This window comes from Lissotriton helveticus, chromosome 3_1 (genome assembly GCF_964261635.1).
Source record: "Lissotriton helveticus chromosome 3_1, aLisHel1.1, whole genome shotgun sequence".
Lineage (NCBI taxonomy): Eukaryota > Metazoa > Chordata > Amphibia > Caudata > Salamandridae > Lissotriton > Lissotriton helveticus.
The window spans coordinates 1,429,389,452-1,429,402,722 of record NC_136061.1 but is presented as its reverse complement, the minus strand read 5'-3'; the positions used below and the strand labels follow the sequence as shown (position 1 = coordinate 1,429,402,722).

The 13,271-nt window shown below is 48.9% G+C and overlaps 1 protein-coding gene across 1 annotated transcript in view; it reads right to left on the bottom strand.

Annotated features, from left to right (window-relative positions):
* LOC144823508 (fibrinogen-like protein 1-like protein) overlaps positions 1 to 3,716 on the bottom strand; it is a 51,812-nt gene extending 48,096 nt beyond the window's left edge. Inside the window, exon 1 of the mRNA XM_078682082.1 lies at positions 3,436 to 3,716. Within this exon, the coding sequence (XP_078538208.1) occupies positions 3,436 to 3,652 (217 nt within the window). The 5' untranslated portion in view covers positions 3,653 to 3,716. The remainder of the gene's footprint in view (positions 1 to 3,435) is intronic.
* Positions 3,717 to 13,271: the final 9,555 nt, after the last annotated feature.

Here is a 13,271-nt window from a genome sequence, read left to right as displayed (position 1 = left end):
GTACAAATGTACGAACGAGTGCAAGAGATAGTGAGAATGTGTGTCAATGTATGTGTGTTATGTGTGCAAGTCTGCTGCATACTTAAGGTTATTCCTGCCTTATGGGCAAAGGCATTAATAGAATATGAATGGGAGGTGTTACCTATGGCAAACTGCATGTCCTGACATGCTTCTATTAAGGCATCATCATTTGCTTTGGGCACTCAGAATGTCTAACTGAGAAAGCCTCTAGCCCAGTCCTACCTAGCAGCAGGGACAGAGAACACGTGCCTTCACACCTGGCCACAGGCCCTGACATGATAAACTTAATTCTTCGCAAATTAGGCGGATACATAGCATAATGTTGGGAATGATATGTGAGGAAATTCTTATCATAAGATTTCCTGTACTCATTATTTAAAGGGTGTCAATGGAAGAATGCTGACCCTTGTATACCGGAGGGAATTTTTAGAGGTACCCATGGCTGTGGCTGAAGTATCCTTGGTAAATTTCTGACACTGTCATATTGAATGTACTCTTTGGCATAAGGGGCTCACCCATAAAAAATGATGACCTTGGTATAGTGGAAGTAATTTCTGACTTAAAACATTTGAAAAAAATGAGATCAACTCCTAGGAAATTCAAGGCTTCCCTGGTGCACCATGAAAGTACTGGAATATGTCATGAATGCCCATAAGGGTCTGTGGTGTTTCAGCAAATTTGATCCGAAAACTTTCCAAAAATCCCAGAGGAGAAGTCTACTCTCCCTTAAATAATCTACAATAAATCTGTTAACTTGTTTTGCTTGCTGGAATTTGCGGGAAGTATCACACCCCACCACTTACATAGCTCTTTTTCTTCATTTAATGAGTATGAGGTTAGCGCTCACCCCATTTCTGGAAATGCTTGTCCTGCCCCATTGCTGGGAGCAGGACTGGCTTTAGGGTGGTGCAACTGGTGCAGTTGCACCTGCCTTTATCTTTGGTGAAGGGGGAGGCAGGCGAAGCTAGATTTAAAAATGATTTTTGTTTTAAAAGCGCATGAAATTCTTTGTGCATCAGGTAGGTTGCTGGCAACAATAAAAATATCAAGATAACTCTGGTGATTAATGGTCCTACTAGTAAGAGTTTAGGAGTTTGTCTAGTTGCAGTTTTGGCTCATCGTAAAGTAGCACAGAGAGTTAATGTGCCTGCTGCGAAGAACATGTACTGTGCAGATCACAGAACTGAGTGTGAGTGATCTACGAGTAGCACTATTAAAAAATAAAATGTACTTCAGAGAGGGGCTACTGAGAGATGAGGTGCACTGTTGGAGGGTGGTAGTGAGTGAATTCATGGAGAAGGAGGATGTGTTGGTGGGGAACGTCAAAAAAGACTCATTACTGCTGCCACCAGTGCTCAAGCCGGCCCTGCTGGGGGGTCTTTAGCCCCACACAACCCCACCCCCGAAATTTGGGACTAGTTGTGCCCCCTGGATGCAGGGAAATTGTCTTTGCACTCACAAGTGGGCAGCATTTCCTGCAGCTCATCTGTCCATCTCCGTGCTTCACTGACAGAGGCCCCTCCATGGAATTCCAGCATCAAATGAACTTAACGCAATTGAAAACAAACATTGGCAAACCTAATAGGCCTGGTGTTGACAAGCTTGCCATTTTTTTTTCATTAATATTTTTTAAACATACGCAATATTCGAAAGAAGTGGAAAAAGTGGGAAAAGTAAAAAATGTGCCAAGAAGTCTAGTAACGTACCATACACTAGGCCTGCCCCTGAATTGCACATAGCACTTCCGGTGGCTCTGAATGCACTTTGTTTCAGGTGGCTGGGCGCGTTTAAAATACCATCTATCTCTGACAATTTATGATGTGGTCAACCTATTGCCTCGGCGTGTGCGCCTTGGTGGGTGGAAGCAAAATACGAGTGACACTTGACAGACCAACAAATGAAGAGGGCAGGACTAAAAGTCCTGGTATGTTCGTATATATACATATATATGTGTTTTTCGTTATGATTTTTTCTTTAGTACATTAGCTTTAGCTGATTCTAGACCAGACCTAAGGCTAGTAAATGGCTGTCTAGGGAGGGAGAGCTCCCAGCCCTGACAGCCTCGAGAACATGTTTTTCTTGCACCACAGGGCCCTCTTTTGGCTTTCAATATTTTGCACTTTGTTAGCTGTTCACGCAGCTGGCATAGTTAAAACAAAAAACGCGGAGTTGTGATGTCTGGAGCCTTGCAGCTTCGTCCAGGATATACTTTTTGGAAAAACCTGAAAAGTGAGGCTCGTTTGCACTTTGGACTGGTGGGTGAGCATGCTGAAAGCAGTAGTGTACTTTGTTTATATCACAGATGGATATTTTAATGAGTCTTTGGGTGGAGGAGTGGTTAGAGGTTTTTTTTTGCGGGATGGGAGTGGGTGGGCAGACTGATGGGCGAGTGGGCAAGTTGGTTTTGACTAGAGGTGGGCAATGAATGCACAGATGAATGAATAAACGGATGGATGAATGTAGTGTCGGGTGGACGGATCGATGTACGGATAGACTGAAGATTGGCTAGGTGTATGGATTAATGGATGAGTGTGGGTTGTAGACTTAAAAGGTAGTATATGGCTCGGGGTTGCATGGAGGTGGAGCAGAATAGACAACGGGTGGATAGATAGATAGATGAATGGATGGGTGGATCGATGAAGAGATAGATGGACAGACAGATGGACAGGTAAATACAGTTAGCTAGTGGATGGATATAGATAGTGTTTTTTATTACACAGGATCGCCGCAGACCTGTTTCTCAATCACCCCCTCACCACCTGATAATCATTTACACCACTGGATTTTTTAAAGAATTTGACATTAGTAATGTACTTTCTCACACCATGTTGACGCGAAGTTACCGATTCCTAGAGCCAGTTATAGAAAAACAGAGTACATTAAGAACTATAAAAAAGATATTTTAAAGAGACACGGTTGGGTGCTTAGGACAGGGTGGAAACACGTTTTCCTCCTGGTCACATATTAACAGGTGTGCGGGTATACGTGCACTGGAAACAAGCAGCTGTTAAACACGCTCAGTTTACTGTCCTGGTATTCTTTAACCCCGCAATCAGGTTTATAAGGCATTAAAGATTTTTTAAGAAGTACAGTAAGCAAATAAAGGTTTTACAGGTGTGGCCTTTTCCAGTTTGGGTGTGCAGGTAATCAAAGTCAAACCCTGACATCTGTGTTGCACTGCACAAGGATGCGGGAAATGTCAGGGGAGAAAACACACAGGATCCTAGAGGAAATTCGAAAGTTTTTCCTCAGCATTTATGCAGTTAGAAATATATGAGCGAACTCTTGTTGCGTTTCCTGGGGCACGGGGTGCGAATTAGTGAACAACACAGAATGTACCACATTAAACATGTGCTACTGCTACTTGCAAAGTAATTGGAGTGAAACACATGCAAACATGAGGACTTCTCGTACCTGCTATCCTCGCTTTCAACTGCCCCGAGTTGAGGATGTCTGCCGGGTCGGATACCATGTGTATGTTTTCTACATCCGCCAGGTAGGGAGGGACTTTCAACTGTTTCTTTTCCGACACCGAGGCAGCGACGCAGAGCAGGAGTATGCTGCCCACCAACCACCCTCGCACAGAGGATGGCATTTTGGGGATCTGGAAGAGAGTGGAAAAAAGCGCCATTAGAGTTTAGAACTGTGTCAGCGCCTTATGATACATTCACAGTTCACTGTCTCTCACATGTGGGCTGCAGCCGGAAGGAGAAAATGGAGTGTTTACCACTGCTTTACTTTTATACCGAAAAACGACACCGGTGACGTTTTCCTCCTGGTCACATATTAACAGGTGTGCGGGTATACGTGCACTGGAAACAAGCAGCTGTTAAACACGCTCAGTTTACTGTCCTGGTATTCTTTAACCCCGCAATCAGGTTTATAAGGCATTAAAGATTTTTTAAGAAGTACAGTAAGCAAATAAAGGTTTTACAGGTGTGGCCTTTTCCAGTTTGGGTGTGCAGGTAATCAAAGTCAAACCCTGACATCTGTGTTGCACTGCACAAGGATGCGGGAAATGTCAGGGGAGAAAACACACAGGATCCTAGAGGAAATTCGAAAGTTTTTCCTCAGCATTTATGCAGTTAGAAATATATGAGCGAACTCTTGTTGCGTTTCCTGGGGCACGGGGTGCGAATTAGTGAACAACACAGAATGTACCACATTAAACATGTGCTACTGCTACTTGCAAAGTAATTGGAGTGAAATACTGTCGTTAGCCGAGAATATTCCTAAAGAGACGAAGCATGCTCAGGACTAAATTGAGAATGTTTTTTTCACAAACATTGACAATGCCTGTCTCTTTGGGTTTTGAACAGCGAAAAGATCTCCTCAACAGTAAGACACAGAACAGTAGCACGTGGTCACAAGCAGTGCAAGCTTCCCTGAACACAGAATATGTATCACATGGTCACCAGCTGTGCAAGCTTCCCTGAACCCAGAATAGGTATCACGTGGTCACCAGCCGTACAAGTTCCCTGAACACAGAATATGTATTACGTGGTCCCTGTAATGGGCTACAATGGCGCTGGCGCGTGCAAGCGCGGCGCCGCCGATTAAATAATGCTCGGGACACTGTGCTCGGTTCCCTCGTGGCTCCGACTGCTCTCGTCGGCCATGCCTCCTTTATTTATACAAACACGCGCATGACGTCACGCGTCAGCGCTAACGTGCATCGGCCGGCGCAGGTAGACTGAACCGCTACCCTGCGCCCCAGGACATTACATTCCTTCCTTCTAACCTTTATTAAACATCAAACATATCAAAAACACAGTGGGGGAAAAAGGTGGATCTGTTACCAGTCTGCCAGTCCCAGTTCTCAGATCATCACACCAGAAAGTCAGCCAGTTGGGATGATGGTACTGGATTCTTTCGCAAACCATATCTGGCCTGTCCTCCTCTGGACGGGGGCACCAGCGGTGTCATTCTTGTTGGGCTGTTATTTCCTCAGACTGGTGCCGAAGAGCTCGGCAGGCTCCCCCTGGGGTGGTCAGCAGTGGTTGAGTGTCTTGGTCCATCGGGTTCTCCTCTTCAGATGGGTACTTTTCCGGCGGCTCCACCTCGCCATCATCTCTCAGTTGACTCGGACTGGCTCTCACGGGGTCGTGTCCTGGATGAGGGGGCGTGCCAGGGTGTACCTTCTTGAAGAATGAAATGTTCAGAGTGACGGTTTCGGTTCCCCTCTGAGCTGTCACCATGGTGCCAGTTCGGCGGAGGACAGTCCACGGTCGGTGCTCAAACGGGAGTCGGAACTTTGCTCCCTGGTTATCGATCTTTGATGTATACCTGGTCTCGTGCTTGAATATCGGATTCTTTGGTTCCTCGCCGACTACTGGATTGGTCGTTAGAATGAGTCCGGTTGGCCAGGGTTCTCTCCACGTCAACTTGGGCAGGGACCCAGGTTGGGTGATTCGGGATGGTGTCTTTCACTACTCGGCCCATGGTTGCCGGCCCTGGCGCTGCTTCGGTCGTGAGGTGTGAGGTCAGTTGGTACTCTCTCAAGAAACTGTAGATGGCTCTCTCCAGCGGTGATCCGTCCGCATGTGCAATACGTATTGCCTTGTTGAGTGTGCGCATAAATCTCTTCACTTCCCCATTGGCTTGGGACCAGCGTGGAGTTACTTTACGGTGGTGGATCCCCCAACTTTTTAGGTATTACGCAAATTCCTGCCCCTGGAAGGGGGGACCGTTGTCCGTCTTGACCACTTCGAATATACCATGCGTGGCGATAGTCTTTTCAAATTTGGTGATGACCTCCATGGCTGTCTGGCCTCCGACAATCTCTACCTCCGGATACTTTGTGAAGTCGTCAATGATTACTAAGGCATAGTGTCCATCAGGAAGGTGCCAGAAGTCTGCACTCACACACTCCCACGGTCTCTGGGGGTTTTCCTCGGTGATAACCGGGTGAGGGCGATCCGGCTCCCCCCGCAGCTTGACACCAGGCGCAGGTTCTGACTGTCTGTTCTACCATCGCATCCATTCTGGGGAACCACACCTTGGCTCTCAGCCGGCTCTTGGTCTTTACCATGCCTTGGTGTCCTCTGTGCGCCAACTCCACAGCTTGTTGGGTTAGGCTGGCTGGCATGACTAGTCTAGGTCCTCGTAAGAGGCATCCTTGGCTGTCGAGGGACAGCTCTCCTTTAACTCTCATAATGGACTCTAGTGTCGTTCTGGCTTGCGGTGTCCGCCTGCTCAGTGTGGCCTGGGTGGGGCGCCAGTCATTAGACCGGACAGCATCCGCTGCTAATCTTAGGTACTCGTCGCTCTGGGTGGCTTCTACGATGGTTTCTAGACTCATGGGTAGAGGCCGTGACCTTTCCGTCATCAGTCGGACGTATTCCTCGGTATCCTCCGCCTCTTCTCTTTCCGCTTTCATGGCCGCTCGAGGGTGTCTCGAAAGATAGTCTGCCGGATTCGTCGATCCTGGAACAGGGGTATGAGAGGCTTGTGGTCTGTAGATACCGTGAAGGAATGGCCATATACATAGACGTGAAAATGCCGGCAGGCCCAGTGGATGGCGATTGCCTCCCGCTCTATCTGCGAGTACCTCTGCTCCGTGTCCGTTAGGGAACGGCTGGCGTAGGCGAAGGGCGCCCATTCTCCATTGCCTTGAAGCTGAGTTAGCACTGCTCCTAGCCCATAGGGGCTGGCATCCACAGCCACATTGGTGGGCTTGGTGGGGTCAAAGTAGGATAAGGTTGTGTCCGCCGACAGAGCTGCCTTCGTGGCTTTGAACGCTTGTTCTTGCTTCGGGCCTCATTGCCACGTGGTGGTGGACTTCGTCAGTTCCCTGAGGAGTTTTGTGAGGTTGGAGAGGTCGGGGACGAAGCGTTCGCATAAGTTCACCATGCCCAGGAAGCTTCTTATTTCCGAGATGTTGGATGGGGCAGGGGCTTCTTGGACGTCTCTCACCTTGTCGGGATCCGGCGCTATTCCTTGGTCCGAGAAGGTATACCCAAAGTAGCTGATCTTGTTCTGTAAGAACTGGCACTTCTCAGGGTGTAGGGTTAGGCCGGACACCTTGATCCTTTGAAGGACTCCCCTCAGCCTCTGATGGTGTTCTTCTATTGACGATGCATAGATTAGCAGATCATCGCTCACATTTAGGACTCCTGGGAGTCCACTGAGGACTTCTCGGATGGTATTTTGAAATAACTCCGCGGCACTTGAGATCACGAAATTGAGGCGCCGGTATCTTCTGAGGCCTACGTGCGTGGAGAAGGTGGTTATGTATCGAGAGTTTGGGTGGAGTGGTAGCTGATGATAACCGGAGCGAAGGTCCATCTTTGAGAACCATCTTGCGCCGTTCAATTCTCCCAGGATGTCGTCTATGGTGGGGGTTAGGTGTCGTTCCCTCTTTACCACTGCATTTGGGAGGCGCATGTCCACGCAGATGCAGACTTGTCCCGGCTGTTTCGGCTTCCGGGCTACCGCGATCGGGGACACCCACGGGGTGGGCCCGCTGACCTTCTCAATGATACCTTGTTTCTCCAACGCCTCCAGCTCTTCTTCGACTTTCTTCCTCAGGTGGAACGCAATGCGTCTGTGCCTCAGCGCCACTGGTTGGACTGATGGGTCGATATGGAGGGAGACTTCCTTCCCTTTCAGGCATCCGATACCTTTGAACACTTCACCAAATTCTTCCATGATGGTGTCTAGTTACTCTTCCAACACGGCCATGGCAAACGATATGAGCCTCAATTCTTCTGCTGCTTGCCCACTTATTAGCATGCCACTGCCCTTTTTCGTGACATACAGAGTGGTGGGTATTTTCAGGCGTTGGTGCTGCAGTTCAGTCTTGAAACACCCTATCAGGGGGATGGGTGTCTTCTGGCCGTACGCGAACACTCTGATTCTTGCTTCGTGTAGGGGAGGCCGGGTGCTTAGCTGGTTGTACACATTAGCGGCCATTAGCTCAATAGATGCCCCTGTGTCGATGGTGGCTCTCACTTCCTGCTGGTGAATCTTGATGCGCCACTTCGGGAGGCGCCGCTTCTTCCTTTGTGGCTGGTCGATCGCGAATACATAGTGGACCGGGTAATCGCCCGTGTCGTCGGCCATGTCTTCACTGTCTCGTTCTTCCAGCACAGCGTGTGCAGCCTCCTTCTTGGCCTTCGTTGATCTGCATACCGCTGCAAATTGGTTCATCCACCCACATGCGCTGCATTTCTTTCCTTTCGCCGGATAGTCCTGCATGTGGTGGGGCTGGCCTCCGCAATATCCACACTCCTTCTTTTTGTCTTGCTGTTTCTTCCCCACGTTTTGGCGCGCTTTGGGCCTTACCACGTTCACTTTCTCCGCCGTGTTGACTTGTTCTGTCTTGACGGGTCGGTGTAGGGCTGCTTCCATATGAGAAGCTCTCGCCTGCGATAGTTCTTTGGAGCGGCCCAGGGAGAGGATGTCCGCAAGTGGCTTGCGTCTTCTTGAAGGATAGTGACTCGGAGTTTGGAGGAGTAGCAGCCTTGGATGATCTGCCCTCGGATTTCTTCTTGCTCATCCCGGAAATCGCAGGTGCTGGCCAACTTCTTTATTCTTCCATGGAATGCGTCCAATGAGTCCTCGGCTTCCTGCTTGGCCCGGGCGAAGATGAACCTCTCATAGTCTCTGTTCGCCATCAGTTCAAAATGAGCATTCAAAGCATTGAGGAGGGTGTGATATGTTTTCGGCGTGGCTTCTACTAATGTTTTGTAGATCCGGTGGAAGTCTTTACCTCCGAGTTGGTGGAGCAGAGCTCTGCGTCGCTCCTGGGCCGTGCCCGCACCTTCAAAATAGATCTGGAGGCAATCTGTCCAGTCTCTCCAACGTGGGGCTAGGGATGACGGGGCCCCATCCACTATGAATGGTTCAATGGCGGGAATTGACGCCATCTTGACGCGTGCGCAAACCCTCTTCGCCGCACGTGCGCTGCTCACCTCCTTGGCGCACCGGTATTGGCCTGGCCAGGTGTCAGGAGGACGATGCTGGGGTACTCCCCTGTGGCCGGCCTTTGTCCCCTCTCACCTCGACGTCTGCTTGTCAGGCCACTCTGTCCTGTGCTCAGATGCAGGCGCACGTGGCACATGGGTGTGGGTCAGCTCCTAGGTGTTGTTGGTGCTCCCTGTCACACTTATATTCCTCCTTTGGGTATGAGTAGAGGCCTCCGGGGACCTAATCTCACTGGCACCTTGGGATTGGAGACATCCTGCAGGCAAGCTCACTGGCAGCGTGAGTTGCATAGGCCCCAATTAGAAGGTCAAACTGCGTGGGTGAATCAGGAGTCGAGGGGGTGAAATGCACAGCATGGGTCCTGTTAAAAACCTCGTCGCCAGTGTAATGGGCTACAATGGCGCTGGCACGTGCAAGCGCGGCGCCGCCGATTAAATAATGCTCGGGACACTGTGCTCGGTTCCCTCGTGGCTCCGACTGCTCTCGTCGGCCACGCCTCCTATATTTATACAAACACGCACATGACGTCAAGCATCAGCGCTAACGTGCATTGGCCGGCGCGGGTAGACTGGACCACTACCCCGCGCCCCAGGACATTACAGTCCCCAGCCGTACAAGCGTCCTTGCACACAGAATAAGTATCACGTGGTCACCAGCTGTGCAAGATTCTCTGCACGCACAGAATATGTATCACATGGTCACCAGCCGTACAAGCTTCCCTGAACACAGAATAAGTATCACGTGGTCACCAGTTGTGCAAGCTTCCCTGCACACACAGAATAAGTACCACGTGGGTACCACCAGTGCAAGCTTCCCTGCACGCACATAATATGTATCACGTGGTCACCAGCCATGCAAGCTTTTCTGCATGCACATAATATGTATCAATAGTCAATGGTCACTGCTCACAGGTTAAGTATCACATGGTCACCAGCAGTGCAAGCTTCCCTGCACACACAGAATATGTATCACGTGGGCATCAACAGTGCAAGCTTCCCTGCACACAGAATATGTATCATGTGGGCATCAGCAGTGCAAGCTTCCCTGCACACATATGTACCACGTGGGCACCAGCAGGGCAAGCTTCCCTGTTCCCACAGAATATGTATCACCTGGTCAGCAGCACAAGCTTCCCTGCACACAGATGAAGTATCACATGATCACCAGCAGTGCAAGCTTCCCTGCACGCAGAATAAGTATCACATGGGCATCAGCAGTGCAAGCTTTCTTGCACACAGAATAAGTATCACGTGGACATCAGCAGTGCAAGCTTCCCTGCTCATAGAATAAGTACCACGTGGGCATCAGCAGTGCAAGCTTCCCTGCACATAGAATAAGTGCCACGTGGGCATCAGCAGTGCAAGCTTCCCTGCACACAGAATAAGTACAACTTGGCATCAGCAGCTATGACATGCAAGCAAAGTGCAACCTTGACAGACATGCATTTAAAAGCATGGGAGGTGTACCGTAGAGCATAAGCAGGGGCACAGCCCCTGCTTTACACGCATGCAACACACATCACATGCAGAGCTGCTGCCTGTGCTATGTCTGTAACATCCAACACACAGAATTGGTATGTCACAGGTAGTAGCCATACAAGCAAGCTTCATACAATCACAACAAGCAGAGGCTGAGCAGCAGCAGAGCAGGATTCACACAATACAAAGACACACACAATAGGTACAACAAAAGTACCTGTGCAGACATGTATTACATGGAGCAGAAGGAGCTCGTTCAATAGCAGTGCAAGCTTCCCTCGTGCTCACAACCTAGCTACATCAGAGGCAGCTGCATTGCAGAAGTGTATACCCCTCTGGGCAGTCCCTCTCGCATCAGCTCAGAACAGCAGATCGCGATCAATGTGGGATTATCGGAGGAAGACAAGAACCGTCCTTACAGCAGCTCTTGAAGTTGGTCTTAGCCAGGTGTTGGCAATAGCACCGGTTGGGGTGAAGAGGCACAGACGTAGACCCCAGGTGTTCACGAGTATCAGAAAGAAAGGTGGAAGGCGCAGAAGGCGAAACAGGCATAGGTGTAGGGGCCCTCACTGGCAGGTCAAAAAATTAATGTCGGTCAACAGGGCCTACCAGTTGCCTCAAGACCAAACTTACTAAAACAGACAGGAGTAGCTACCTAATAAAGAATCGAGCTCTGGGCTCATGTCACTTTACCCCACATGCTGAAGGGAGGCGGAAATGTGCAGCAGCTAAATACCCTTCAAGGAGCACATGTCCTTTGTGGCGCCCCACAGCCAATATATAACTGGCAAGCGTTTTACCTGAGAAACCCGCGCCGCAGTACCGAGTCCCTTGATCTCTACAGCCAATAAACAATTAATAAATCCTTCCTTAATCAATTCCCAGGCCGAGAGTTACAGCAAAAGTCAACCAGCATTTACAATGCAATAGGTCTCGCATTTGCAAGAGTTTGAGCTATTGGCATTGTAAATGACAATGTTTTTTATTGGTGTTTTGTAAACCTGCAAGCGGTGTGTAAACACCCACTTTGTACTCAGAGTCTCTGCTTATGAGAAGTACATAAATAAAAAGCTTGGTCATTTTAAATGCCAGTAGCTCAAACTGCGAGACCTATTGCATTGCAAATGCTTGTTTATAAGGCAATTATTTTTTTTAATGCAGCCCACAGACATTACGGCACCCAAAGGGAAAAGAGGGACAGATAACTTTGGCTTTATGTTCTATCTTCTAAGTTGTTGAAGGACCATCACCGACCTGTGTCTGTAGCTTATGCCATTCTCTACTAATCTCCCTGCTTAAAAGAGACTAAGACACTGGGCAGCGTTCCTACATAGAACATCACTACCACTGGGTAAAACTGTTCATTTATTCCTCCAGCCTCTGTAATAACCTACGATCACCACCTCCGAACTAGAGCGACCATCTATTCCACCCTCCATTGTATATTATTCCCCTGTATGCGTACTATTTCTTCTGTATTCCTTGTTAATGCTGTCTGTGCAAACTTTGTAAAGCGATCTGATGCGCTTGGATGAGGTTTGCGCTATATAAAACTCAAAAAATAAAATAAATAGTGTAGACTGTGAATAAACATCCTTAGAGTAACAGGCAGCATGTAAATAGGGAGTGCTGTTTTTGTTTCCAGGAACCTATAAAAATGAAATGGTCAGACTGGTCTAGTCCCACACACGTTTTGTTATGGTCGGTGGAGGATGTGGTGGGGGGCGCTTGTCTGCGCAGAAGTCAATACTCTGTATAGGACTGGAGGGGCATCGGAGAGGCTTTGTGGGGCCCTAGGGATTCCTGGATCAAGGAATACAGAGGTAGCATGAAGTATGCCTAGCCATATCCGTTCAAGGAGCAGGCGCAGAGAAGTAAGTGAGAGGAGCTCGTCATGTTCCGAGGGGTTAAGAACCACACAGGAGGCAAGCTCACCGCTGTAGCGTGGTGGTTCAAGGCTGCGCTAGTTTTGCTTGCGTTACGAGACCAAGGCCAGGGCGAACTGACAGGAGGCCTTCTTCCCTGGTGTTGTGGCGGGACTACCGAGGCACTATCCGCGCGCTAGTTCAGGCTGTGAAAGAAGCGCAACACCTAAGTTAACAAGCAGGACTTCTACTTTCACTTTCTGGCAGAGAGAGAACGAAGACAGAGCACCTGCGACAATCACATCTTGACTCTAGTCAAGGTTGGTGACCGGTAACGCCTGATCTGATCCAGCCACTGGGGGTCCAAGTATCTAACCCAGCTGCAGGCTCAGTTATAACTGGATCCTACCTGAACCTATGACATGGAATTGTCACTGTTTGTGGGTATACCCCAAAGAGGGGTCAGTAATTCCGATACCACCCCACAAGCAAGGTTTTGCAGTCTCACGACCAGCCTTAAACTTCAACTCTCACCTATTTTCTGAACGCTGCAGGTGGTTCAACACAGATGCACATCATGGTATAAAAGCCGGAACTAGAGTAGCCTGGTTTAGCTATTACAAATTTACGACTACATGTACCAGAATGCAAAGCGAAAATGTGGGCTACACCAGCTACTCACACATGGTTCCTTGGGGACTTGAAAGCTTTGAGGGTGACCACTTCACCCGGTTACCATGGACAGTTATCATTCATGGGCATAATACGATGTCCTAATGCATTCTGGGTGTTGTAGTATAGGTTTGCATTAATTACATTTAAACACCTCATAGCAACAATTTGATGTTGAAACCCCAGAACTGTAAACCATGTTCCTGGTTGCGACGGCCTCCCTGCCCCCAGGTTCCAAGTAGTTTGTGAGCGATCATTGCTTAAGCACAATGTGCAAAGTATTTAAATAGCTTATGCGCCCTCAAAA